Source organism: Rhinolophus sinicus, chromosome 16 (genome assembly GCF_057876585.1).
Source record: "Rhinolophus sinicus isolate RSI-liver-muscle chromosome 16, RSI-T2T, whole genome shotgun sequence".
In the NCBI taxonomy this organism is placed as follows: Eukaryota; Metazoa; Chordata; class Mammalia; order Chiroptera; family Rhinolophidae; genus Rhinolophus; species Rhinolophus sinicus.
The window spans coordinates 96,099,827-96,127,244 of record NC_142516.1 but is presented as its reverse complement, the minus strand read 5'-3'; the positions used below and the strand labels follow the sequence as shown (position 1 = coordinate 96,127,244).

Below are 27,418 nucleotides of genomic sequence, written 5' to 3'. Positions count from 1 at the left end.
GCCTGGCCACTTCCTACGTCAACTACTGAAGGGAGGGGATTACATTTGAGAAATACAATTTTGAGGATTGAAAAGAGACCCACCAGGAGAGTTTAAAAAAGGAAACATTTTGCTGTGGTGGGCATATCTGATGCCCTCACTTCACAGCCAGGAAGCAATTACATGGAAGAGGAGACAGGATTCGAACCCAAGGTGGCTTGACAGCACAGACAGCACAGCCGAGCTCAGTACTGCCTCTCCTGGTGAACTCGGAAGGAGCAGGAATAAGAGAATTTTAAAATAGTTTCAAAATAAAGACAAAAACTGAAACTAGAAATGTAATTGAGTCATCCGTTTAGAAAAAATAGTGGAAAATAACTCAAAGATTGGAAAGGGTATTAGAAAGTAAAAATTGGAAGCTTGAAATCAAGTATCAAAGAGAAATTTTTTTAGAGACAGTATCCCACTTCAGGTGTTTAAAATGTTATTTTAACTGCTTCATTTATTGTTTTGACCATCTCAGAGAAATTGTTTTACGTATTCATGAGAGTTTTGTCTCTGTTAATCAGGTAGCTATTTTATTAAATATTCAAGAAACATCATTGCTTGACACTTACACAGTTATAATTAAAGGGACGCAGTACATTTTTTAAACTGTTGCAAAATAATTTTTACCATTATTGAAAAATAATTGACATAGAAGAAGATGCACCCATTTTAACTGTACAATTCAGTGAGGTTGACAGATGTATACACCTGTGTAATAGTCTCCCCAGTGAACATTATAACATTTCTGTCATCTCCCCACAAAGGAAAGTCATCGTAAGCAATGACTTGGGAGTAGACCCAGAAGGGTTCTCTTTGTCTTATCCCCAACCGTTTTGAAGATATGGTTTGGTCATTGTTTTGCTCTCTTGCATTTTTTAAAATTTATGTATGTATATATTAATGTTTCCTGACCATGTTTCATTTTTCTATCAAGAGACCAAAGGGTTATGGTATGAAATGTTGAAATTTGTCTTTAAGTGATTTTCTGCAAAATCTTCAATATCAAATTTAAAATGTCATTGAAAATCAATCATTCCTGGAAAGTTTTTCACTGGTCATAGGAGGCATGCTTTTCTTTAAAATGAGAAAAAAATTACTTTTAAAAAGTGGTGGGCTGGCCCGGTGGCTCAGGTGGTTGGAACGCCATGCTCCTAATGCTGAGGTTGCCAGTTCGATTCCCACATGGGCCAGTGAGCTGCGCCCTCTACAGCTAAGATTGTGAACAACAGCTCTCCCTGGAGTTGGGCTGCCCTGAGCAGCCAGAGCTCAATGTGAGCTGCCGTGGGCTACTGTGTGCTGCCGTGAGTGGCCGGCAGCCATCGTGAGCTGCCCCGGGCTGCTGTGCTGCCATGGGCCACCATGTGTTGCTAGGAGTGGCCGGTGGCCAGCGTTAGTGGCCAGCAGCCAAGCTGCTGTGAGCTGTTGTGAGTGGCCAACCGACGACTGGTGACCGACTGCCTCAGCTGGGGGCGAACGCAAGGCTCATAATACCAGCATGGGCCAGGGAGATGTGTCCTACACAACTAGACTGAGAAACAACGGCTTGAACCGGAGTGGGGGGGAGAGGCAGAAGAAGGGGAAAAAAATTCTTCGTATTCGGCTCTTTAACGCAGGAAGCATGTCAGGGAGTATGTTTTCAGTGGCTAATGCTAGTTCTAGAGCTCAGCGAAATGTGTCATAAAGACATCTCTCCTGTATTGTATATGACCTGCAGATGCGTTTGACCTCTCATTCATTGACACGTACACTGAATGTCAACTATGAACACTGATGTGGGCACTGGGGACCCTGCAGTGTCAAACACAGACTAAATTCCCAGTGTTCAAGGAGTTGACATTCTAATACTCCACAGTTAACATATTATTTAAAATAAGGTGGTCAAGGAAGGCCTAAATAAAGTGACCCTAGGAAACGGCCCTGAAGGAGGGGAGGCGGGAGCAAGCCAGGGCAGAGTGAGCAACACACTTAGCAGAGGCTGGCGAGTGGGGAGGGTGGACTCAGGGGAGGGTGTAGACCAAATACAGCTTATCGGCCATTGTAAAGGCCCGGTCACTACTCAGGGAGACAGAATGGGAACTCCGCGAATGACATGAAGTGACTGAAGTTTTAAAAAGATCCTTCTGGCTGCTGTAGAGAATAGATTTCAGGGGAGCAAGGGAAGAAGCAGGGAGACTAGTTAAATGCAGTATTTTTGGCTGATACAGCAAATGTACGCACTTGGAAGAACAGGCTTTTCCACCCTTTTCTCAAGTTAATTATTAGTTTAACTAATTTAATTTAATAAATTTAATTGAAATACATTTAATTTAGTTAATTACTAGTTATATTAATAATGTAATATTATATTTTGTTTGCCCTGTGTGATGTCCAAGAAAATTACAGAACAGTATTTGCTTGATTTTTTTCTAAACTCGGGCAAAAGACAAATTTGGAAGAGTTTAACAAGATTTTACATCGTACCATAGATTTTACTTCATCTTACATGGTTTCTATGATTTTTAGGCCCTGGGGACACAGATAAAGATCTGAAAAATAAAATGGGGGAGTGGTTCTAACATCCAGTACAAATTAGCACTGAAAGGATGCTTTCACATGCCTACCTCATGTGATCAGGCCAACACTAATGCAAACCAATGTCTACTTGATGTTTTTCCTGGATTAGCTCATTTCATCTTCACTGCAGAGAGCTTGATTTTGCGTCCTGGTCCTAATACCTAGCTCTCAGACAAGTTATTTAACTTTTCTGTGCCCCCATTTTTTTCCTGTACCAAACGAAGATTCTAATAACGTGAAAAGAGGAAGAAAGTGTAGGTTCACTTCCTGAATCTGCTTCATATTCCACACCTCCAGGAAAGTATGTTCTTTCCAACCTAACCCAGAATTTTGCCCTTTACCATAAATTCTGTCAACTGTAAAATTATAAATAAATTAATAGCATTATCAAGTCTACTGGAATAGGAGACAGCAAGAAACACTGTCTAAATCCAGACTTCTTTTCAGCTTAGACCCAGCCACATTACACCACGCATAGACATACACACATTTTTTTTTCTTAGCTACTAGAAGTTAACAGGTGGAAATCATTTGAGTTTCATCATCTTAGAATAATTTCACAGAAGATTACTTCTTTAACTACTGCAGTGAGGTAAATAAGAGTTATTCACTTTCCTAAGGAACCTGAGAATTACAGGATGCAGAATTCTTCGGTGAAAGTATGCCTATCTCGACTTCGCCTGTTCCAGAGATGAAATGAGCAAGGCCATGCTTTCGCTGGGACACGGAGTCCAGGGCCCTGAGTGGAGCCCGGCACTCAAAGGGTTAAGCAGAGTCCTTGCACAGGAACAGGGAAGGGGGGTGGGGCGGCCCAAATCTCATATCTTTGTTCCAATTCCCAGATGGCAGTCTCTTAGTCCCAATTGAATCAAAACTATTTTTGAGCTTGTGTATCCTTTAGCACAGATGTTCAAGGCCATAACAATGTGTTTCTTTTATGCAGTCTTTTTCTGTTTCTTGGTGTACAAGTTTAAAAGCTTCATTGTTTCATCAGTCCAATAAACACAGCAAGACCTTATAGGACTGTGGGATAATAAAAAGGAGAAAAACATCCTTGAAAGCAGGAAAAAATTATTTTACTTTAGCGTTATCTGCAGAGAAATGCTGTGAACAGTCTGCTGCCATTTGATGGCTTATAATTTTTTTGCTGTTAATTATGGTACTTATCGTAATTAACGTACCAAACAGTTACACTGACAATCCACCTAGTGCCAAAGAGAGACCTAAAGTAATGAGCTCGCCCTTGGCATCACGGACTTTCTCGCAACAGCACATTGTGGCAAAAAGTTTAGTCCCGTGGTCCCAGCTGTGGGCGGTGATGGCCTGTTCTTCATCTTCCTGCCTCGCCAGTGACTCTCCTGTGACAATTGCCTTCTCTGTCCTCTTTCTTTTTCCCTCAAGGACATGCATGATAATATTTGACCTACACAATCCTGGTAGAAAACAGCTCTCTAGGCCAAGTGATCTGGAAGCAAGATTAAAAACAGCAGAAACTGAGTTTAGTTACGTAATTAACCAAGTCTCAGCTGCTGTGGCCTCCAGCCTCCCAGTCACAGTTGCCCTACCTACGATTTTCTCCCCCCCAAGGCTTCTATGTGTTGTAGTTGAACTTCGGGACACCCTCTGACCTCCATTCCTCAGATCACTCTCACGGCCTCCCAGGCCTTCCCCATGCCTGCTATCTGGTGCCAGCCCTCACCCCTCACCCCTCACCCCTCACCAATCACCCAGCTCCTTCTCTTAACACTCCTGACCCCTCTGTTTGCTCAGCCTCCATGCACACCTGCTCCAGTCCCATCGCTGGGCTGCTGAATACCTTAAATCCTGTTTCCCTGTAGTTGTATTTTTGCATTTCTGACAGTACATTCAATGACATACACCTCTTGAAGACTGGAAAGAAAGCTCTTTGTCTCGTCCATCTGTAATTTTGTCCTGTTGAGAAGAAATACGACTGTTCAGTTTAATGCCTTATAAATACAGTTAATTTTCATTTTCTGCATAGGAACATTCATATTTTGTACTAATGTATAAAATCCAAAGTCAAATTTAAAGAATTAAAAAAATAAATCTTTGCTGCTCACTGTTGAACACTCACTGAAGAAGCGCTGAGTTATCGGTGCCCTGGGTGACGGACGACAGGCCTGGCCGGGACATCCGTTCACTTCACAGCTCCTTCTTGCCCCCTCATCCCAGAAGCCGTGCCTGTGCTCAGCCATACTCACACCCTGGGTAGATTTGTCCTCCCCTTGCCCCTAGTATCTCCTTGCCAGTGTTGGGGGCAAACCGTGAAAGATTATGGTTCCCAGAGCCCACACTTTGTCTTTATTTCTTAGGTGGCTCCCCAGCCAATACTGTGTGGTCCAAACAAAACAGGCTCCTGGGGTCTATTTTGGGCATTAATCCATCCCAGTTAGGAGGCCGTGCACGCCAGGTGACGAGGAGGTGATAAACCAGAACCAAGGTAGTGGCTGAAGGGAAGGAGAGAAGGAGAGAGACCCAAGATTTCGGAAAGATGATTTCCACAGAGGTGTACCGTACTGGATGTAAAAGGATATGCTAAAATCATTTTTTCTGTAGCAAGTGAAGTAGAAAGTACTTAGGGTTGCTGTCAGAATGAATGATGATACTGTGGTTTTTCAACCTAGAAACAAAACAGAACTATATTGGCACGGTAACAGTGCTTTGTACTTAAGTTGTACTGTCAACTTCTTCTTAGTCTCCGTTGGCATTTACACTGGTCTAATACACCAGCTTAGTGACAAATGGAGCAGTGGAAGTGCTGGGTGTGCTGTCGCAGAGGAGAAGGGAGCTTGGCCGCCCACTGATGCTTTTATAGCGTGCTGTGGGAAGCTTTTTATTTAGTTGGAGGAGGTTTGCAATGGAAAGTAATGGTCTCAGCTGGACAGGGGACCCAGCCCATGTCTGCACACACCAAGCAAAGACTTGGTGACTTTTGCCTTATTTTTTTTTTAATCGGTGTTTGTAACCACACAGGTTAGTAATTCAACTAAGAAAATGTTGCTAGCTATATCGATGAGAATTAGAAACTGCCAAATTTCTACTTAACTTTTCAGTTAGCTTGTTGCCAAGTTAAGACTGTCAGACTTCCTTGACTGCTAAAATGTACCCAACTTTGAGTGAGAGTTCAGTTCTCTGAAAGAGAAAGAAGAGGCATAGGATAATATATCACCAACACTGGACATAATTTTCCATCTTTTTGGTTATAAACACTGTGCCGGGCCAAATGCTCCTCCAGCCTTCTTTCTCCTTACTCTCACTACTCTTTACTTCTCTTGAAGTGCTCTTCAAACAGGAGTTTTCTTTCCATATTGGCAATCCAAAAGGTTGAAGATATTCATTCATGTGTCACTCATCCACCCTCTTGAATTAATTAGGTCAAACTAATTTCTCCACAAAGACAATTACCATATGTCCACATAACTGGTCTTTTTTTCTGCCATAATTTTGCAATAAGGCAAGAGCATTTAAGTACTGGCAGCAGAATCAGACCCACATATACATAGACAAAGGTTTCTTCTCTGTGTCTTCCTTTCAGACTGTCATTCCTATCAATCCTTTTCCTTCTATGCCCCCTTTGTGCATGTAATTTAAATACCTAATTATTTTGCTTAATGTTTGTTTATATTTCTGTTTATCTGCCACTATGTAGTTAATAAGTCCATATCATGGTTTTAGTGCCCAAGGAGTGAGGGGAGAAACAATCATATCGTTTTAGTTTGTTCTTTCCAACAATATATCCCAACAATTAATAAAAGCCTTAGAAAAAGATTTGGAAATCTTGTACAAAAATTATACTCAGTTGTGATACTATCAGCTTGCATCTCATCCAGTGAAGAATTTCCTACAGATGCATTTAAGGAAAAGTCAATGCAGGCCCTATGGCTGTCTTCCAGAACCTTTGAGTTTGAGAACCACAGGGGTTTCTCTAAAGTCTTGGTTGGTGGGCCACAGCTTTACATCCTCTGAGCTCTCTCTGCAACTGAGAGATAATTGACATTGTTCTTATTTGCCGATGAAAGTGTTTTCTTCCTAAAGGATTTTCTTAGTAGTGGCTTTACCGTTTCATTTACAATAGTCCTTGAGGTTTAGTTATTTTTCTAATCATTGCTTATTGTTATTTATCATTGCTTAACGTTACCAATTAGGAGATCAGATTGCTAAGACCCTTGGAGATACTTAGCTAAAAGTAGTAGTAACTGTGAATTTTAGAAGTAACACAACACATCAAAACTGGGGAGAACTATTTGGGCTTGTTTTTATTGTTAATTGTCCTTCTGAACTTTCCAGTGCTTTAGGAATGTGTTATGAGGACACATGTAAGAATACTCAGTTGTTCATTCCATCAATTTATTCAATGGCCTGTCTACTATGTAGATGGTTTCAGTTGACTTAAAAGACAATCCAAATTCCGACATAATAATAATTATAATGTCTGATTTCGAATAATGATAGGAGAAAGCATGGCTAACACTTACAGAAATTTTACTGTGTGGGAGGTACCATGCTACTTTTTATGTGCATTATTCTACTCAGTTCTCACAAAAATCCTATGAGGTAGGTATAGTTATTTCCTGGTCTTCCCAGTAAGGAAACCGAGTAGAGAGGTTGTCCTTTGCTGGTGGTCATACAGCTAGTAAATGGCAAAACTGGGATTTTAACCCAGACTGTCGACTACAAAGCTCTTAACCGTTAGAATGTGTAGCATTTTACAGAAAGTTTTAAAGCCAGGAAAGGAAGGAAGGGAAAAAGGTGAAGGCCTGCTGATCTGTATGTATCACACATGTGCCGGTGCGTGGAAGCTTCTGTCCTAATCCTTCTTAAAATTTCATCTATGATCCTTCAGAAGCAAAGGGTTTAAATTACTCAACAAGCAGTGCTTCCGGTTCTAGCAGGATCTGCCACAGCCCCAACAAAAAGAGCAGGTCGGGCCTTCCGGGTACGTGAGTTTGCTGTTTTAATTCTCAAGTAGTAAAATAAGGTTCATGTAAACACAGCTTGAATATGCTCTACATACGAGTATATGAGCTGTTTACCACTAGAATCTGCTGACTGTTATGTGTATTAATTTATCTGTTCAGTCACTGTTACCATTTTCTGCTTCATCGTTAGTAGTTCTAATTAGAAGCAACTATTCTTCTATAGGTATAATTAAAATATTGATATGCATTCTGATCTTTAACCCTGTGATTCTTAACTGTTCTGTCAGTACCAAACTACTAACAATAGATTACCTTATTTCTTTTATTACCTTATTCCACTGACTTAGCTAAGATTTTCTAGAACTGATAGACCTGTTAGTTAAAGAAGTTTCTACTTTTCTAATTACACACCTCTTCTGTTGTAAGAAATTTAGAAAAATGTTTCGATGAAACTTTACAGAATGCAATAAAGGGCTTTGATTCGTATCACTAGTATTTTAATCACAAGATTCAGACCTTCTATAAGTCAAAAGATAATAATGGAATAATTGGAACCATTTTAGAATATTGGCTATAATCATATCTTTCTAAATGTCTTATAATAGAGAGTAATGTTTATTAATATAATCTAAAGGAAATTATATTTAAATGACTCTTCATGTGAGAATAAACATAAATGTGAAGAACACTTCTAAGTACTTTAAATTTAAGAATGGATATACAGTTGACCCTTGAGCAATGCAGGGGTGCCAACCCCCTGCACCATTGAAAATCCATTTATAACTTTTTCTTTAAACTTAATTTAAGTTTTATTTTTTAAGTTCCTTGTGGTAACATTAGTTAATAACATTTTATAAATTTCAGATGTACAACTTTATAATGTGACATCTGTATATTGCATTGCATGATATTACCTGAAGTCTAATCTCCTTCTGTTACCACGTATTTGATCCGCTTTACCCTCTTCATCCGCCCCCCACCCCCTTTCCCTTCTGGTAACCATCATTCTGTTTTCTGTATCTATGAATTTGTTTGTTTGTTTGTTTGTTTGTTGCTTTATGTTTTATATCCCACATATGAGTGAAATCATACAGTTCTTGTCCTTTTCCATCTGACTTATTTCACTTAGCGTGATATTCTTAAGATCATGTTGTTGCAAATGGCAGTATTTCATCTATCTTATGACTGAGTAGTATTCCATTGTATATGTGTACCACATCTTCTTTATCCAATCATCCGTCAAAACAACTTAGGTTGTTTCCATGTCTTGACTATTGTGAATAATGTTGCATTGAACATAGGGTGCATATAACTTCACAGATAAATGTTTTCAAAGTTTGGGGGTAGATACCCAGAAGAGGGATTGCTGAGTCATATGGTAGGTCTATTCTTAATTTTTTCAACTCAACAACAACAAATACCCTGACTTAAAAAAAAACAGTTTTCCAATGAAGATGAGTATAATTTTTGACTCCCCACAACATAGTTCTATCCATGCGGGATTGGTTCCAGGACCCACCATGGATATACCACAATCTACAGATGCTCAGGTCCGCTATATCAAATGGCCGTACATTGATGCATACAGTCAGCCCTCCTCATCCACGGGCTCCCAACTGCGGATCAAAAACAGTCTAGGTATTTATTGAGAAAAGTCTGTGGAACTGCGAAGTTCACACGGATGTTGCTCAAGGGTCAACTGTCATTATATTCCCCCACTCACCCCCTCCCCACCTCGCAGTTTCAAAAAAGACATTTAACAATTTCCTCAAGGTTTCCTCCCAACAAATATGATAATGGGCTGAGAATGGCAACAAAACAGTAATGGGCAAGCAGCCCAGAGGAAAATGGAAATCAAGTCAGAATTATCTAATGGAGAAAGGGCTCAAGGGACCTCCCTGGGGGTCTGAGGGTCTCCTGCTCTGTACTGCTCTAAATAACCTGCGTAACCGCCATCCCATAATCCCACAATCAGAGAGCCAGTCATTGCCATTGCAATATATGGATGTCCTTGGTTCTGGGGACATCCTTTCATCTTTTACATTTCGTTTTATTTACACTCACTGCTTAGCCCTTAGATACAACTGGACCGAGTGGGAAATAAACATAGAAAAGTTTACTTCTTAGGTGTGGGTTCTGCTCATAATAAAACCATCTTTGTGCGTCATCTGTATTAGTATTAAAAGAAATCAAGCTTGGGGCTACCTTTGGGTTCTGCCTTGGGTCACTTGCATTTACATCATGAAAAGACTGGTAATTAGGGCAGTGCCTAGAAGGGAACTTAAAAGAAGGAATCAAGCTCAGAAGTTCTGTATTTATAAACAAGTATTACCGCATTGCTCAACAAAGGAAAAGCACTTGCATAGCTGTACTGTTTTTGACATGCTCTCTTCAAAAAGAAAAATAAAAACAGTTTAGAGCACTAACTTGGAAACTCAACACTCGGAGAATGTTTGAAAACTGGTTGGAAGGATGAATTTTTGGTTCTCCATGCACACAACTGATTGTCCTAGATACAGATGTTAGAAGAGAGTCTGGCCAATGTTTATTAGCTCAGATGCTGGTAAACAGAGATGTCAAGCCAAAAATACATATGCTTATTTGGATGAAGCTTCAAAACTAAGGTCAGAATGATTCCTTAGGAGAAAGATGCAAATCTTAGTATAAGCCTTCGAATCATTCGTTTGAAAACTAGTACTTTCTTAATTTATATACTCTTGCTTATTAAGTAATGGAATCTTGCTTAAGTAATATTTACTGTTTATTGTAAACTCACAGTGAGCCTTGCTCCTCTTATTTTTGTGACATCACTCTTCGAAATCACATTTTGGTTTCATTTTAAGTCAAAGATTTATTCAACAATAAGTTTGTAGGCAGTTGCAAAGGGTAAGATCCCTAATTTTTAAAAAATCACATGTATGTTTAACTTTCCTCCAGAGTGTTGAAATTTGCTTTCTGTATCTAATCCCCAAAATGAGATATCCTGACGTAGCTTAGATATTTAAGCATTAGAAAAATTTATTCCCTTAAGCTTCAGTTTACTGATTCTTCCTTGAAATGCTTTCTTTTCTAGGCTTCCTTGACAACATTCCTGACTCTTTTCTTTTCTCAGAGGCTAGCTCCTCCTTTTCCATCAGATGTCTTCATTTCAGAGCGTACCTGGGTTCGGTCCTAGGTCTTCTCTCTGCTTTGTCTACACTATGCATGTAGGTGATTTGAACAGTCCCTGGCTTTGGACATTATGCATTCATGATTTTCAAATTTTTATCTCCAGTGACAATCTCTCTTTGCCTCGTTTGGATATCCAAATGCCAACTCAACAGCTCCAAGATAATAGGATCTCAAACTTAACATTTCAAAACAGAATTTTTATTCCTTTTCCCCTTGCCCCCCATCAAATCCATTGTCCCTCACGTTTTCGCCATCCCATGCAGCACGTGGAACCATAATTTGCACGGTGGTTTTCTCCAAAAACTTCAGCATCATCGTTGAATTCCATGTTTTCTTGCACCTGACTCGAAATCAGCATATCCAATTGAGCTTACAACAAGTACTTCTCAAATATAACCAGTTGACAACATCTCCATGGCTATAACCTTAACCCAAGCCAAGGTCATCGTCATCTGGACCAAGGCAGTACCCTCCCCCCTCGTGTCTTTCCCTCAGCACGCTGAAGAGAGTCATCTTTCTCAAATGTAAATCAGAGCATGTCACCCTCCACATTTGAAACCCTCCAGTCACTTCTATTTTTTTTTTATTGTGATAAAATATATATAACATAAAATTTGCCATTTTTAAGGGTGTAATTCAGTGGTATTTATTACATGCACAGTGTTGTGCATCCATGACCACTGTCTACGTCCATAACCCTTTCATCACTAAACAGAAACTCTGTGACAATTAAGTAACTCCCTGACCCTTTCTCACCCTCACCCCTAGTAACTTCCAACCTACTTTCTGTCTCTATGAATTTATCTATTGTATATATTTCATACCTGGAATTATATCAATATTTGTCCTTTTGTGTTAGCTTCTTTCACTTAGCATAACGTTTTCAAGATCCATCCATGTTGTAGCATGTATCAAATTTCTTATTCCTCTTTAGGGCTAAATAATATTCCATTTTATGTATATACCACTTTTTTTTAAATCTAATCATCTGTTTATGGATGATTGGGTTATTTCCACCTTTTAGCTATTGTAAATAATGTTGCTATGAACACTGACATACAAGTATCTATGTGAGTCCCTGTTTTCTATTTTCGGTATATGCCTAGGAGTGGTAATTGCTGGGTCATACAGTAATCCTGGGTTTAAATTTTGGAAGAAATGTCAAAATGTATCCTTCAGCAGCTACATCATTTTACATTCCTTCCAGTAATGTGCAAAGGTTACAGTTTCTCCACCTCTTTATCAACACTTACTATTTTCTGGTTAATTATTCTTATCGCATTGTTATAATTCTAGTCACCCGTTATAATAGGCATTAAGTGGTATATATTGTGGTTTTGATTTAAATTTCCCTAGTGACTAATGATGCTGTGTATCTTTCCCTGTGCTTATTGGCCACTTGTATACCTTCCTTGGAGAAATGTCTATTCAAGTGCTATGCCCATTTTGAGATTGGATTATTTGCCTTTTTGTTGTTGAGTTGTATGTCGTTCTTTATATATTCTTGGTATTGAACGCTTACTAGATACATGATTTGCAAATATCCTATTCTGTGGGTTGTCATTTCATGTCCTTGATGGTGTTCTTTGAAGCACAAAAGTTTTTAATTTGATAAAGCCCAATTTATCTTTTTTTTTTTTTTTGCATTGCCTATGCTTTTGGTATATGTTTAAGGAACCATTGCCAAATCCAGGATCGTGAAGATTTTCCCCTATGTTTTCTTCTACAAATGTTATAGCTTTTGTTCTTAAATTTAGGTCTTTGATCCATTTTAGTTAATTTTTCAATATGGTATGTGATAGTACCCAGCTTCACTTTTTTGCAGGTGTAGCTCCAGGTTTCCAGCACTATTTATTGAAGAGCCTGTTCTTTCCCCCATTGAATGGTCTTAGCATCCTTGTCAAAAATCAGTTGACAATAGATGTATGGGTTTATTTCTGGACTTTCAAGTCTATTCCATTGGTCTGTATGTCTGTCTTTATTCCAGTATCACAGTTTTCTGATTACTGAAGCATTTATATAGTAAGTTTTGAAATCAGGAAGTGTGAGTCTTCCAACTTTGTTCTTTTCAAGATTGTTTTGGCTATTCAGGGGTCCTTAAAATACTGTATGAATTTTAGGATGGATTTTTTCATTGCTGCAAAGGAAATGCGTTGGAATTTTGATATAAATTGCATCCAATTCTGCAGATCACTTTGGGTAGTGTTGTCAACAACATTAAGTCTTCCAGTCTATGAACATGGTACACGTATGTCTTTCCATTTATTTTGGTCTTCTTTAATTTCTTTTAACAATGTTTGCAAACAATGTTTGCAGTGAACAAGTTTTTCACCTCCTTAGTTAAATTTATTCCTAAGTATTTCTGTCTTTTTGATGATATTGTATCTTAATTTCCCTTTTGGATTGTCTGTTGGTAGTGTATAAAAGTACAGCTGAATTTTTGCATGTTGATTTTGTATTCTAAAACTTTACTGAATTTGTTTATTAGTTCTAACAGCTTTTTGTGGAATCTTTAAGGTATTCTACATATATAAAATCAGGTGTTATCTTTGCAAACAGAGATAATTTTGCTTCTTCCTTTCCAGTTTGAATGTTTTTTTATTTCTTTTTCTTGCGTAAGTGTTCTGATGAGGATTTCTACTGCTATGTCAGACAGAAGTGGTAAAAGTAGGCATCTTTGTCTTCTTTCTGATCTCAGGGGAAAAGTGTTCAATCTTTTAATGATTGAATATGACGTTAGCTGTGGGTTTTTCATATATGACCTTTATCACATCCAGGAAGTTCTCTTTTATCCCTCATCTTTTTCCTCTTAGAGCCATTTCTGTGTATGTACAGTTTGGGTTCAATGCAGATCAATTCCATAAGACAAGAAATTATTATGAATCAAAACATAAATATACAAACACAATATACAATCCAAAATATATGTACAGCATTCAGGTATGAAAATAATTCACTCACACAATAGCTTGAGATCTGTTGGATATGGTTGTTCCCATGTAGGTTTCTAAAGATGGAAAAAAATGACTTTGGTTATCAAGACAACTATGGCCATATTAGATACTGGAATATCTCAGCATTGGTATGTGAGCATGCAAATAGAAGACTTTAGGCAATGTCTGTTTTTAAAAAGGTTTCTGTGCATTGAAGCAGTTGTGGAAAGATTTACTTTCCAAAATTAAGCCCATTTTAGGCTTAGGACCTGGCTCTAAATCACTAAAAATATTGACTGATAACAGCAACTGTTTCAAATGTAGCTATTTTGAGTCATGGAGTTTTTTGTTTGTTTGTTTGTTTGTTTGTTTGTTTTTTAAGGATTTACAGAAAGAATATAAAAGTTCTTCTGAATTTAATGCCCATTAGCTTCCAGTCTTCCCTTCCCAAATACTTGATTTACAGTTTTGGCTACTTCTCATATTTGCCTTTTTAATTTCAAGATTTGTCCATTTTGCCTTCAAAACAGATCATTTTTCAGAGTTGTAAAAATTATTCAAGATACACAGAAATAAAAAACTTAAAATTTGTCAAGGTTACGCACTTCTGCTCATTGGAATCAGTTTAGCTAAAGGAAACTGGTGTTCTTGTTGCATAGGAATAGGTGATAAGTATGTAAGCGGAATTTACTCATTGTACTTGGATTTGGGGTAGATTCCAATCCATCTTTGCCCTGGCACATGTCAATTACTACATAAAACATCAAATGCAATGCCAAATCCAGAGCCTCAGAGGAAAAAGTTCAGTTCCCAAGAGATAGCGTAACACTGTAAAACTTTATCTAGAGTGTATCAGCATTAAATTAGTACTGTCAAACGATACATTGAGGATTTGCAGTAACACCTGGAAGTTCCTTCTAATGTACATGTACATAAAATCATGAAAGCTTTTTGTATTACTTTATGGCCTATGGACTTAATGAACAAAATGAAAAATCTGTCTCTGTTCCACTTCCTATCGTTTATCTCTAGATAAGATGGAATCTATTCTTATTTTCAAGGTAGAGTTTTAAGTGTTCATCCTTCTTTAGTCACATTTAAAGAAAATCATATCTTAACTAATTACAGATGTTGTCTCTTCATCTTGTACATGAAACTCCAGCAAATTTAACATTGGCATTTATCATCTAGTCAAAACCTTCACGTGCTCTTCAAACCAGTCAAGTTTGGGATCCTCAAATTTTTCTGTGTCAATAAAATAAGGTGTGGAATTAGCAGATTCCACAAAGACCTGTTCTTTCCTTGCCACACTGGACATCTAGATGCCATCTGGATTGGGTTTAGAAGACGGGGAAGTATAGATGTGTCTTGGCCTTGACAGTAGAGATGTAGGAGGGAGAGCAAGGCCACGAAGAGACTGGCTGTTGACTGCAGAGCACCACCACTTGCCTTGGCAGTGGCATTTCATGGATTTGGGGCAGCCAATGTATTCTGGGAGGAGTTTCTTGAAAGTGTTACAACAGTTGTTTGATTTGAATAAATCTGCACAGGCCAGAGCAGCGCCAGAAGCAGCAGCCCCAATACAGCCCTGGCCACCATCACTCTGTCCAGGTCTGCTCCGTTGCTGCTCAGCACTTCTCGCTGGATGAAGAGGAGTGTGTGGAGAACCACTGGCTCAGGGCAGATGCAGGCAAGAACTCTTCCTGATTTTTTTGAGTCTTTTTTTTTTTTTTTATCATGAAAGGGTGTTGGATTTTGACAAGGGCTTTTTTTCAGCATAATTAAGATGATCATGTTTTTTTCCCCTTTCATTTTATCATTGTCTATGATGCTGATTGATTTTTGTGTGATTAATCATCATTGTCTTCCTGGGATAAATCCCACTTGATCACGGCGTATAAACCTTTAATATGCTGTTAATTAGATTTACTGCTACTTTGTTGAGGATTTTTTTGCATCTATATTTATAAGGGATCTTGATCTATAGTTTTCGTCTCATGTAGTACCTTTATCTGGCTTTAGAACCAGGGGAATGTTGGCCTCGTACAATGACTTAGGAAGCGTTCTCTCCTTTTCCTTTTGTTTTTTGGAAGAGTTTGAGGATTGTTGTTAATGTTTCTTTAAATATTTGGTAGAACTCACCAGTGAAGCCACCTGGTCCTCTGCTTTTCTTTGTCGGGAAGTTTTCTATTACTGATTCCATCTCCGTGTTATGGTCCATTTTGATTTTCTGTTTCTTCCGAGTCAGTTTTGTTGGTTCATGTATTTCTAAGAATTTGTCCATCTCATCTAGTTTATCCAATTTGTTGGTGCACAGTTTTCATAGTATTTTTATAATCCTTTTTATTTCTGTAAAATCTCTTTTCTTAGTCAATCTGAAATTTTGTCAATTTTGTTGATCTTTTCAAAGAACCAGTTTTGGGTTTTGTTGATTCCCTCAATTGCTTTTCTATTCTCTATTTATTTATCTCTGCTCTAATCCTTATTTTTTCCTTCCATCTTCTAGCTTTTGGCTTAGTTTGCTCTTCATTTTCTAATGTCATAAAGTGGGAGGTTAGGTTATTGAGTTTAGATCTTTTTTAATGTAGACATTTAGTGCTATAAATTTCTTTGTAAGCAGTGCTTTTGCTGTTTTCCATAAGTTTGGGTATATGTTTTTATTTTCATTCATCTCAAAGTATTTTCTAATTTTCTTTGTGATTTCTTCTTAGACCCATTGGTTATTCAAAAATATGTATTTAATTTCTGCATATTTGTCAATTTTCCAGTTTTTCTTCTGTTAATGATTTCTAGTTTAATTCCACTGTGATTAGAAAAGATTCTTGGTCTGAGTTCAGTCTGTTTAAATTTATTAAGACTTTGTTTTGTGACCTAACATATGGTCCATCCTGGAGAATATCCCACATGTACTTGAGAAGGATGTGTCCTCTGCTGTCATTGAGTACTTCCCATTGTTCTTAGAATAGAATCCAAACTCCTCACTGCCGTTCATAAATCCCTACATGAGCTGACCCTGACCAGCTCCTCTGGCATCATCTCCCTCCACTCTTTTCCTAGTTCTTGCTCAGGAAATATGTTTATTTCCTCATCTAATAATTAACTTAATGCTTTAATGTAATAACACAAAGCATATGACTGATTTATTGCTGAACTTAACACTTTAGTATAATAATAATGTATCTTTCATTAGCACGTGGAACAATTCCTGTGTATCTTGGTGAAAAGTTTAAAAACATATGGGAAAAGCTTGTACATGAGTGTTCATGGCGGCATTATTCATAGTAACCAAAAGGTGGAGACAACCCAAATATCCATCATTTGATGAATGGATAAACAAAATGAGGTACAGGTTTCCCCCGCTATCCGAAAGTATAGGATTCCTGTGAAACCCTTTGCAAGCCGAAATGGCATAAAGCTAAGAAACAATTACCTTAGGACACATCTTGCTAACAGATGCACAAAATAAACTGAGATAAAGCGCAGTTGCTCACAGACACAGCTCAAAAAGTTATGGCAGTTTGACGCTGCGATGCTGAGTGCGGTTCCCAGGGAAGGAGCCTGGCGGGGCCACTCTCACTGCTCAGGGGGCTGCTGCCTCTGTAAAGCCTCCCTACAAAAAAAGTGCTGAACGCTATTTTCACTTCTTGTCTTTTTGCATAAAAGCAAAAATCTTCATCGGATTTCTTTTGGTTAGAAAAACAGGTCTTTAGTTAAAGCAAAGTAGCTTAAGACAAACTTTTGAAAAGCGGGGGATACCTGTATATATCCATGATCTGGAAGGTTACTCAGCCATAAAGAGGAATGAAGTGCTGATACACCCCACCACATGATGAGCCTTGAAAACATTGTGCTAAGTGAAAGAAGCTGGACGTAAAAGACCACATAATATTGTATTATTTCATTTGTATGAACTGCCCAGAATAGGCAAATCCATAGAGACAGAAAGCAGATTAGTGCTTGTCAGGAGTGGAGGTTAAGGGATCGGGGGGGCGGGGGGCTGCTCAATGGGTATGGTGTTTCCTTTGGGGGTGATGAAAATGTTCTGGAATCAATGGTGATGGTGTACAACATTGTGAATGTACTCAGTGTCACTAATTGTAAATGTTATGTTACGTACTTTACCACAAAAATCAGTCCACTTGATGTATTTATTTATTTATTAACTGTGCAAACAGAAAAAGCTCATTTTTGAATAATATACCTATCAGTTATTGAAAAACAGACCATATAGTTCTAAGAGCAAAGTCTGAAATGAAAAAATTGAAGTCAATGACGAAGGCTTACTCTTCTACATTTATCCATTGTCAGTGTTCTTGGTATAAAGTGGATTTAAAAAAATCAGACTATTTTGTTTATTGGCAGACTCTTTTGTGGTACATCTGGAATTCATATGTTGAGTGTTACCATAGACATTTTTATTTAACCAGTTTAGATTAACAAGATAAAGCTTGCACTCCAGAACTATATCCTTGCCTCAGTAAGATTGCAAAGAGTTCTTTGTTAATATTTTTTTTTAATTAAGGAACATAGCTAGAGATAGATTCATCAGGTTTTAATTTTGTTAAACCTTTGTTTGACATGGGTTTTTTTTGGTGGTGGTGGTGGTGGTGGTGGTAAAAGAGCACAAAAAGCAATGGATTGAATTGTAGTTTTCACGAAACAAATGTAAAAGTCAAAGATAAAATCTTACTGAAAGTTATTAGAAAATGTCTAAATTGTATGTTTGTTTCCGAAACTAATTGATAATTGAATTGCATGTGCCAAAATATGGTCATCAACACATAAAAATGCTCACATTTCCAATTTTGTTGGCATTTCCAATGTGATATGTGATATAGCAAGAACCTGATGTATTGTGTTCATGTGCTGAACTCTCTGATAAAAACACAAGGCATTACTGAAATCTTAAAAATGGAAGTCCAGGCAGAAAGCATAATTAATTCATTAACAACTTGTTTTACCCTATTCTATTTATTTGATAATCATCTAATTATACTATATAGACCTTAAAATAACATTTAAAAAATAAATTTAAAAAGTTATATGTGATTTTTTTCTTGCAACAAAATGCAATAGCCTCTTTAATCTTATGGGTAAGACAGGTTGAATTTGTGAAGCTATATTCGTGTTTTAAATTAGGTCTGGTTCTATTGTGTATGTTAACTAATTAACTAGAGTTTACTGGCTTGTACAAAATTTGAATCAGTAATTCTTCCTACTACAGTATATTTTATAGTATAATGTATTTTTTGCTCTAAATGGTTGGAAAGAGCATAGCATAGTTTACGGGGGGAAAAGCATACGTTTTAGAGTCAGATAAACCAGGCTCAAGTCTAGATACAACCACCTGATGGTTTTTTGAAATGAAAAAAATATTGATAGATATGTATAACTTCTTCATCTGTGAAACACTTACCATGAGGATTATTGGGACATTTTGAAAATAAGTAAGGGGCTGGCTCACTGTAGGTGTTTGGTGTGTGGTAGCTGTGATGGTGTTGATGGGTTTGGGTAACTTTTCACAAAACCTCATTATGGGTTCCTGTGGGCAATAGTCCTATAGATCCCCACATCATTTTCTCCATATATCTAAATAGTTTTAGAGGGAGGGAGTGCATTAAAATGTAAGATTAATACGCTTAATTTGATAAAAAGAGGAATGCTTCATTACTCCCTTTATCCAAATTGCCTAATAATCAGTTTCTGAAATGAACACCTAAGCAGCACTCTTTGGAAAATGTTACTGACCTCCAAAAGGTCCTCCCCTTTTCTGGCTTCTTTGGTAATTCATTATAAACCTGCCATCACTATATGTGCATTGTTAACTAAGATTACATTTGGCATATAATGACTAAAATAAGATCCCTTTGTGAATGAATCCATGGAATGTAATTAAAAATGACTAGAGAAGGTAAATTTTGTGTTGAATATTCATTCTGAGGTTATATACAATCATCTTCAAGGTTTGTGTATTGATCAATATGAGTAACCCTTGCCTTTTCACCCAGAGTCAAACCAACATTATATAAAGTAAGTGCATGCAAATGAACCTGTTATTTGCCCCTGGCTATTTCCAGCTGCAAAGCCAGAGGTGGAAGGGTAGAAGATAAACATGTTGTTGGCATAATCTCATCTTATTGATTAGATAATTCCCCATTAAATAAATTTTTGAATACTTAGGATTTCCCACTTTCTTTCATAAACACTGATTCATTTAATCACTTATCAGATATTTATCAGCCACCAACTATGTGCCAACTACCTTGCAGTTATTATAAGTACAGTGGTGAACAAAACTGGCAAAAATCCTTGGACTTGCAAAATCTGTATTTCAGTGAGGGATTTAATTGGTTAGGGCAAAGGTTAGGCTGCTATAACAAGGAAACCCCAAAATATTGTAGCCTCAGTAAGATAGAGGTCTCCCTCTCCATTCTGTGACAGTCCAGCCAGTCCAGCCTGGTGGAGCAGCTCTGCTGCAGGATGCCATTCAGAGGCCCAGCGTCCTGCCCCCTGTTGCTTTGCCAGTCTTTGGATATCTTCTTCATCCATAGAATCAAGACTAGGCTGCTGCTACATCCAGCTTCCAGCCCACAGTGGAGGAGAAGTCTGGGGCAAGCAATTTGTCCCTAAATTGGAGATGATACATGCTACACACACTACTTCTGTTCATCCCCCGTACCCGACTGACTCTAATTAGGACATATCACACATAGCTGCAAAGGAGTCTGGAAAATGCAGCCTTTTGCTGGTCCCCGCTTAAATACAAGCCAGGTGTGTATGTTTGGGGAAGCAGGATGGATTCTATTATTCCCACCACAGGAGAGAATGACAAGCCAACAAGTTTAATATATAAAATGTCATATGACAATAAGTGCTAGGAAGGAAAAGAAAGCAGGGAAGGGAGTAGAAAGCACTGGAGAGAGATGCCATTTTAGAATTTGGTGGGGAAGCCTCACTGAGTAGGTAACATTTGAGGAAGGACCTACAACAGCTGATGGAGCATTCCAGGCAGCAGCCCAGAGAAATATGTTGCAGACAGAGGTAATGACAGGTAGCAAAGATTTGTGGGAGGAGCAGGGAGGTTGGGGGAGAAGGAAGAGAGTGGATCATGATTGTAACAGAGACTCATTTTTTGGATATGTTGCATTTAAGACGCATCTCCATCCAAGTGGAAATGTTCAGTAGGGTATTGAATATACGGATATGAATCTAGTGTTTTCGGAAAACAGCTCCGACTATAAATATAAATTTCTGAGTAGTGAAATACAGCATCCTACTTCATCTTATTCTTCAACGTAAAGGCCACCTTCATTTCTGTAGGAAGAAACCAGCCAGGTCATAGAGAAATCATGGGACTTCTCAATAGTAGACTTGTCATCGGCCGTAAGAGAAATATTCAGTGACTTCCTCATGGTGTCTGCATAATGTGCCACTGTTTTATCTTCCCTACAAGGAAACTGAGATCCCGAGGGGCAAAAAATCTTGCTCACGGCCAGGGTGGAAATTGGTGAGAACCAGATTTTGGAGACCAGTTCCCGTCCTCCTTTGTTAGGAGTATACTCTGGGAAGAAGGATCTTTGGTTTAGCAGGTTTTTAAACACAGCCTGCTAGGAAGTTGGAGTGGTTAAACATGTAGGGAGATCAATAGAAAGCAGAGCTGTGGTTCCACCAAGGAGGCAAGTCTGGAAACCCAGGCAGAGCACGCTGACAAGCCTGACACTTCCAGCGGCCATCTTTGCACAGCCTTTCCGTCTCACTCTTTAATCCAGCCCTTTTCAGATTCAGTCACCTCCATAAAGTTTCCTCTCCTCCCCACCTCAGTGGCACTCAGTCATTGCCCGGCGTGCCTACTCATGGCGGCTCATTATGTGTCACTGAGAGCCACACGGAAGCAGAGGGTCACTGACATTTTCTCTCGGAGCTGATGCACTGGTGCAGAACAGGTCCCATGCGCCCTTGAGTGTATCAGAAATGAGCATGGCTTTCACAGGAACAGATATGAGCCACATTTTGCTTCTCATCACCTCGCAGAATGCTTTACTCGCTTAGAAGCTCCATGCCTCCATGGAACAGTGTGGTACACTGGATCAGAAGGCCTGATTCCAGGTCTCACGCTGTCTCCACTTTGCTGTGTAACCTTAAGCAAGTCATTCAAAGTCTTGGTTTTCTCATCTATCAAATGAGGGTCGGCAATGAACTGTCAGCACTTTGTCTCGTTGGCAGGAGGGTGACATCCCTGAAGATGTGTTAGCTACATTCAGGTGCATGAAAGCACACAGCAGTCTGCAGAAGCAAGTGTTCACATTTCAGGCAACTGTGTGGCTTGTAAGTGAGTTCCTCTTCTAAGACTTTGCCATGACTAATCAGAGTCTAGTGACACGGACCTCTTCAACATGTGTTATTTCTCCAGCTACATTCCAAAGCTCTTTAGAAGGGTGAGGTGAGGAGAGCATCTGCTATTTGCATTTGTGTAGCTCGGTCACACTCCAAAGAGGGTACAAGTGGACTTGATAAAAACACTTGCCAAAATTTGCTGGCGACTTCCATTTTCTTTTCTTCTTCTATTAAGATTCTCATTCAACTTATTGAATGCCTTGTAGGACGTATTATGTATAATAGCTACTCAGTACCTAATCATTCAATTGTGCTGAACTCCTAAGGAAATGTATAACATAAAATTGAACTCCTAATGAAATGTATAATAATATGTCATGTATGTAATGTAATGTAAAATGTAAGCTAAGAAATCAGTTCTTACTCGGAAATAAATTGCCAAAGGGTAGTGCTAAGATTATAGTGGAATTTAATAACGTAATTGGTTCGGGTAAGAGATGCCTTTGTAGTCCAGAAAATTTAAAACTTTCCAAAGAATGCGGGTATTTCTATTCCCAGTTCTTTGGAGGTACTGTCAGCATCCTAATAAGGTATGGGTGAAATTCCTTGCAGGCATTCAGTATGCTTCGTGAACTATGGACAGGAAATTTAGTCAAGGCAAGCGGGTGGAAAGAATCTTTAATCTCAACACCATGGCAGCAGCCACAGGTCAGCAAAACAATACTTTTTGTTTGTAGCAGATAAATCATTTTCTGAGGAATTCTCAGTAGCATCTCAATTAACCAGAAATAGAGTAGAAGCCACTTCATATAACTAGTACCACCCTGCTCCCCTGCCCCCTTTTTAATTTACTGCTCAAATCAAAAAGAAAATTCACACAAAAAGAAATTCATGTGAATGAGTTTCTGGGATTGTTCTAAAATCAATTCATAGTCAGCCCAGTCTCTCATAGCTTCCATATTTATGTCTGTATTGCTGTATGTGACAAATGAACCTAAGAATGATGAACCCATTTCCTATAAAAAAGATTGTTTGTTGTAAGTGTTATCATAAACTTGAACATATAAACAGGAATCAAGACCGTGGTTTCCAGAGTCTGACTTCCCATGGGGACCCTCTGAAGGGGGTGTTTGAGTTAACAAGATGCCTTTTCTTATATAGGTGTCAAACTGCTATATTTTTCTTGTTCATCTTCAGATGCTACTATCTGGGAAATGTACAGAGAAGGGGCTTATTTCCTTTAAAATTGATGTTATTTATGGCAACTTGATATTACTGCAATTACAGTATTAGTTCCCTACCTTCGTAAAACATGTATTAGCAAGACCTTTATGATTGACTTGGGGAAAATAAATCCTGAATCACAACCATCAGATTAAAAATACAATTCCCCTTTAGGGGCATTTTAGTTTATTTATAACATAGAAACAGTTACTTTTATATGAAGGCAAATAAGTTGATTAATACATTTTAGAAAGTCTTTAAACATGAACTTAAAGAAAGGACTCTAATCATTCACCTGAAATCCCTATTCTTCGGGTTTTTCTGAATATCCAATACTATGTGAACTGATGAGCTTAACTTACTAGTTACAATATGATTAGAAACTGTGATATCTTCAACTCACATCATGTATTACGTCTCATTTTGATGACAGCTATTGCTAAAGCCCTGGGTTGAGTAGTGCTGGGTTGTTTGATGGAAAGTTTAAGCTAAGGGACCTGATTTCACTCTGAAGGAAACCGCCTTTCCCATGAGCATAAAAGAGATGGCAGTTTTCCACAACTTCACCATTTGGTTCAAATAGATAATACTTATATTTCCCAAGTCACTTCCCCTTCAGTGTAGCTGTCATGCGGGAGACCCTGCTCGCTGCGCCATTTGTCATGCGGGGCGGCCTGCGGGGTCTCTGCTCCCGCTCCCCACATAAGAACGCAGGATGTGGCTAGGCCCAAAAGGAACACCCACGGAGCCATAGGTAGGGGAGTCATACCAGTATAGTCTCACTGGAGGCTGGATTCACACGACATGCGACCTGCTGTCCACTTTTCTGTCAACCAACCTACTCCCCTCAACTCCCCTCGACTCTCCTCGACTCTCCTCAACTTCCCAACGTAGCTGCGGCAGTTATATCCGTGGCTAATGGCTCAATGGTTACAGCTGATGGCCAACAAGCCACAGCTGATGGCCATCTACTACCCGAGCCAGCACCCCTCCACGTGAGACCGAGAGCCTGGAAACTGCTCTCTGGGGCTCTGGCCCCACAGTAGCCTACTGTTTACTTGCGTAGGATATAAATTTCTATTCAGTTATTTGTCAGTGTTCGTACAGTTGTGCCTGTGTTCATATGTCCTCCTGTGAATTTGTCCACTGATAGAAGTTGTTCTGGGTTCAGATTTAATCTATCATGTCAGGGATATAATTTAACTTGCTGTATGATGAACATTTAATATGTGTTACTTGATTATTTCAGCATGTCTGTATAGCTATAAGTGATAAAATATATTTTATGAATATCAAACATGTTTACAAACAAATATTCTTTAAAATGTTTATCGGATTATGATTCCTATTCACCCAAGTCCAAGGCATATAGCTTATATAAATCCTGAATAAATAATTGCCTTTCCAGGTGGCAATAAAAAGAAAGTTTTATCAGTGTGGCCCCAGAATCATTGAGCCTAGAAATACTGAGACTCAATGTTCCAAGATGATCATTCCTCATATATTTATCATTCACTCATAGTAACCCAAAAGTTTCTCTCTGGTTCTAGCCTCAGGTGTCTGTCATACAGTGGAAACCAATCTTATGGGGAAGGAGGAGAAAGTTACCAGCTAATGAACTGGCTTACGTTTAGGTGTCACGGCACACAATTACAGATACCAGCCTTCAGTATCCAGAGTTGGGATGTTCTTGATGACAGCCATTAGCCGCCTATGGCTAAAGAGCACTTGAAATGTGGTTAGTCCAAAGTAAGATGTGCTGTCAATGTGAAATCACACCCGACTTTGACATTTTTGTACAAAATAGAGAATGCAAAAGATGTCAATGATAATTTTTATATTGAATATGTGTTGAAATGATAATATTTGAAGATATGCTGGATAAAGAAAAATAGATTAATTTCATCTGTTTCTTTTTCCTTTTATAACGTGGATTCTAGACAGCTTAAAATGACTCGGTAGGCCCACACTTCTATCAGGCAGCGGGAGGCCTGGAGGAACCCTCAGCAGAGGGGCGCTGCCGCTGGGTGGCGCTATGGAGCTGAGACGCCTGCCGGGAGCAGAATGAGGCTCCGCCTCAGCTCAGGGGGAGTTAACCCAGGAAGAGAAGGCCTAGCGGCCCCTCTATTTAGGTTTCTATCTCTCACATTCCTTTGAGGTTAGTTAAATATGACATAATGTGACTCCACTGAATATAGATTTCAGGACTGAGTTTGTCCATCCCGGAACCCCAAAGATAAATAAAGTGTTACCTCTGATCATCATCGCCGAATAGCTAATCATTCTACAGCATTGCGGACAGGGCCTGTCCGAAGTGCTTTTATGTTCGCTCATTTCATCCTCTCAACAGTCCCATGAGAGAGGTACTGTTATTACCTCCATTTGGACAGATGTGGGGTTGAGACTCAGAGAGATTATGTAATTGGCTCAAGGTCACACTTCCAGAGGTTGATCCAGGCAGTGGGATCCCAGGATCTGTGCCCTTACCCCCAATTCAACCCCACACTCTGAAACAGAATCTTTTTCTTAACACCTTCTTAACACATTACTATGCCTGCCTCTCCACAGTATAACAACAGTATTAGTCTTTTCTCCAAAACTTAGATGTTGTTTGGTAATTTAACAGCTAAGGCATTAAAAAAATGTCTACTGTCTCAGAAGTCAGAGGTGTAGTGTAAGGTCATAAATGATCCAACTCCTTGTTTTTCCTTAAAGTTGACCCCAAAACATGCCTTAGCTCAATCTGCTTAAAAATGTAGGTAGTCTAATTCCAAGTATATAACTAACATTAAGTACCTACTATGTGCCAAACACTGTGCCAAGTACTGGGGACACAGCTAAAGATGACCAGCTCGCCAATGGGTCTGGTATAGGGGACCTAAAAAGCACAGTCCTGCAACAACACATGTTAAGGGTTGTGTCTAGTGTTGTGGGAATGGAGGAGAGGCACATCCACACATTTTGGGGTTCAGGGTGGAGGTATAATATTCAAGAAATCTTCTAAGAGGAAGGAGTGCTTGGGCCATATACCATACCTCCCGCTGGTTTCCTGGGGGTTGATTTCTGTTGCACGACGGCCACTGCTAAAGATGACCATCAAGCTCAGTGGAAGCGTCCGAGCCTTCTAGGTGGTTGAGAGCATGCTGATGCCATTCCTTTGGTTTTCAGGTACCAGCAAGGTCAACCTCGTGAAGATCCCATCCACGGCCTCCAGCCCGCGAGACACGGCCCTGGCTGCCGTCATCTGCAGCGCCTTGGCCACCGTCCTGCTGGCCCTGCTCATTCTCTGCGTCATTTATTGTAAGAGGCAGTTTATGGAGAAAAAACCCAGCTGTAAGTTTTGAGCTCTTTCTGTGTCTTAACATTTTGGTGAAGTGCGTTTATCATCTTTGTCATTTGTGTGTTCCACAAGAGACTTGAGTGAGACAAGAATCAAGGAGATGTTAAAGGGATAGAGAGCACGTTAAATAGACCTCACAGTCCTCTAGTCCCAAAGGGACACTGAAGGAGCTAACTGAGGTGGCACCACTTTATAAGGACATTGAAAAAGCAAGGATGTCCCCATGCCACTAGGCAAAAATAAAAGTCGTTCTAAGTTCTGACAACATAACTACTCTACATTTTGAGCTTTCTTGACAAATTATTTCATATTTGTGCCTCCGTGTAAGAATCAGTATTTTAAAATGTGAAAGATAGCCTTCTTTATATTTGAAAATACAAAAGCTAGCATGATACCGGTCTGCGTTGCAATGTGAATGAATCCTTTATAGAGGAAATTGTCTTCACTGACAGACTTTTTGCCTTCTCATTTAGGGTCTCTGAGAGCACAGGACATTCAGTACAATGGTTCTGAACTGTCGTGTTTTGACAGACCTCAGCTCAGCGACTCTGCTCCCAGGGCGTGTTGTCAGTGCCACCGGGACTCAGCCCAGACCTGTGGTAAGATAAGCCCATTACAAGTCCATGAGAGGAAGCAGAGGCATGACATTGAAGCTGCCAAGAACTGTTCCTCTTTGTCCCACAGCTAGGTTGCTCTGCCTCATTTTCTACTTAAAGCTCATCTTGTTAAATAGTTACTCTCCACCATTCCCTGATGTTTTGGGTGTATTGAGTCTCTTAAGTATTGAAAAAATAATAATAATCACCTCATTAAAATCCTAGAATTTTCCACTAACTTTTTGAGCAAGTTTGCCTTTGTTGTTTTGAATCGATTGATTTAAAATTATGTCAGCCATT

At 39.0% G+C, this 27,418-nt stretch overlaps 1 protein-coding gene and 1 pseudogene across 7 annotated transcripts in view; one reads left to right on the top strand and one right to left on the bottom strand.

Annotated features, from left to right (window-relative positions):
• TNFRSF19 (TNF receptor superfamily member 19) overlaps positions 1 to 27,418 on the top strand; it is an 87,529-nt gene that overhangs the window by 47,080 nt on the left and 13,031 nt on the right. For all 7 annotated transcript variants that reach the window (XM_019736609.3, XM_088792721.1, XM_074330038.2 and 4 more), the window contains exons 6-7: positions 26,351 to 26,515; positions 26,996 to 27,121. In XM_019736609.3, the coding sequence (XP_019592168.1) occupies positions 26,351 to 26,515; positions 26,996 to 27,121 (291 nt within the window). The remainder of the gene's footprint in view (positions 1 to 26,350; positions 26,516 to 26,995; positions 27,122 to 27,418) is intronic.
• LOC148755075 (signal transducer CD24 pseudogene) lies at positions 13,130 to 15,386 on the bottom strand (annotated as a pseudogene).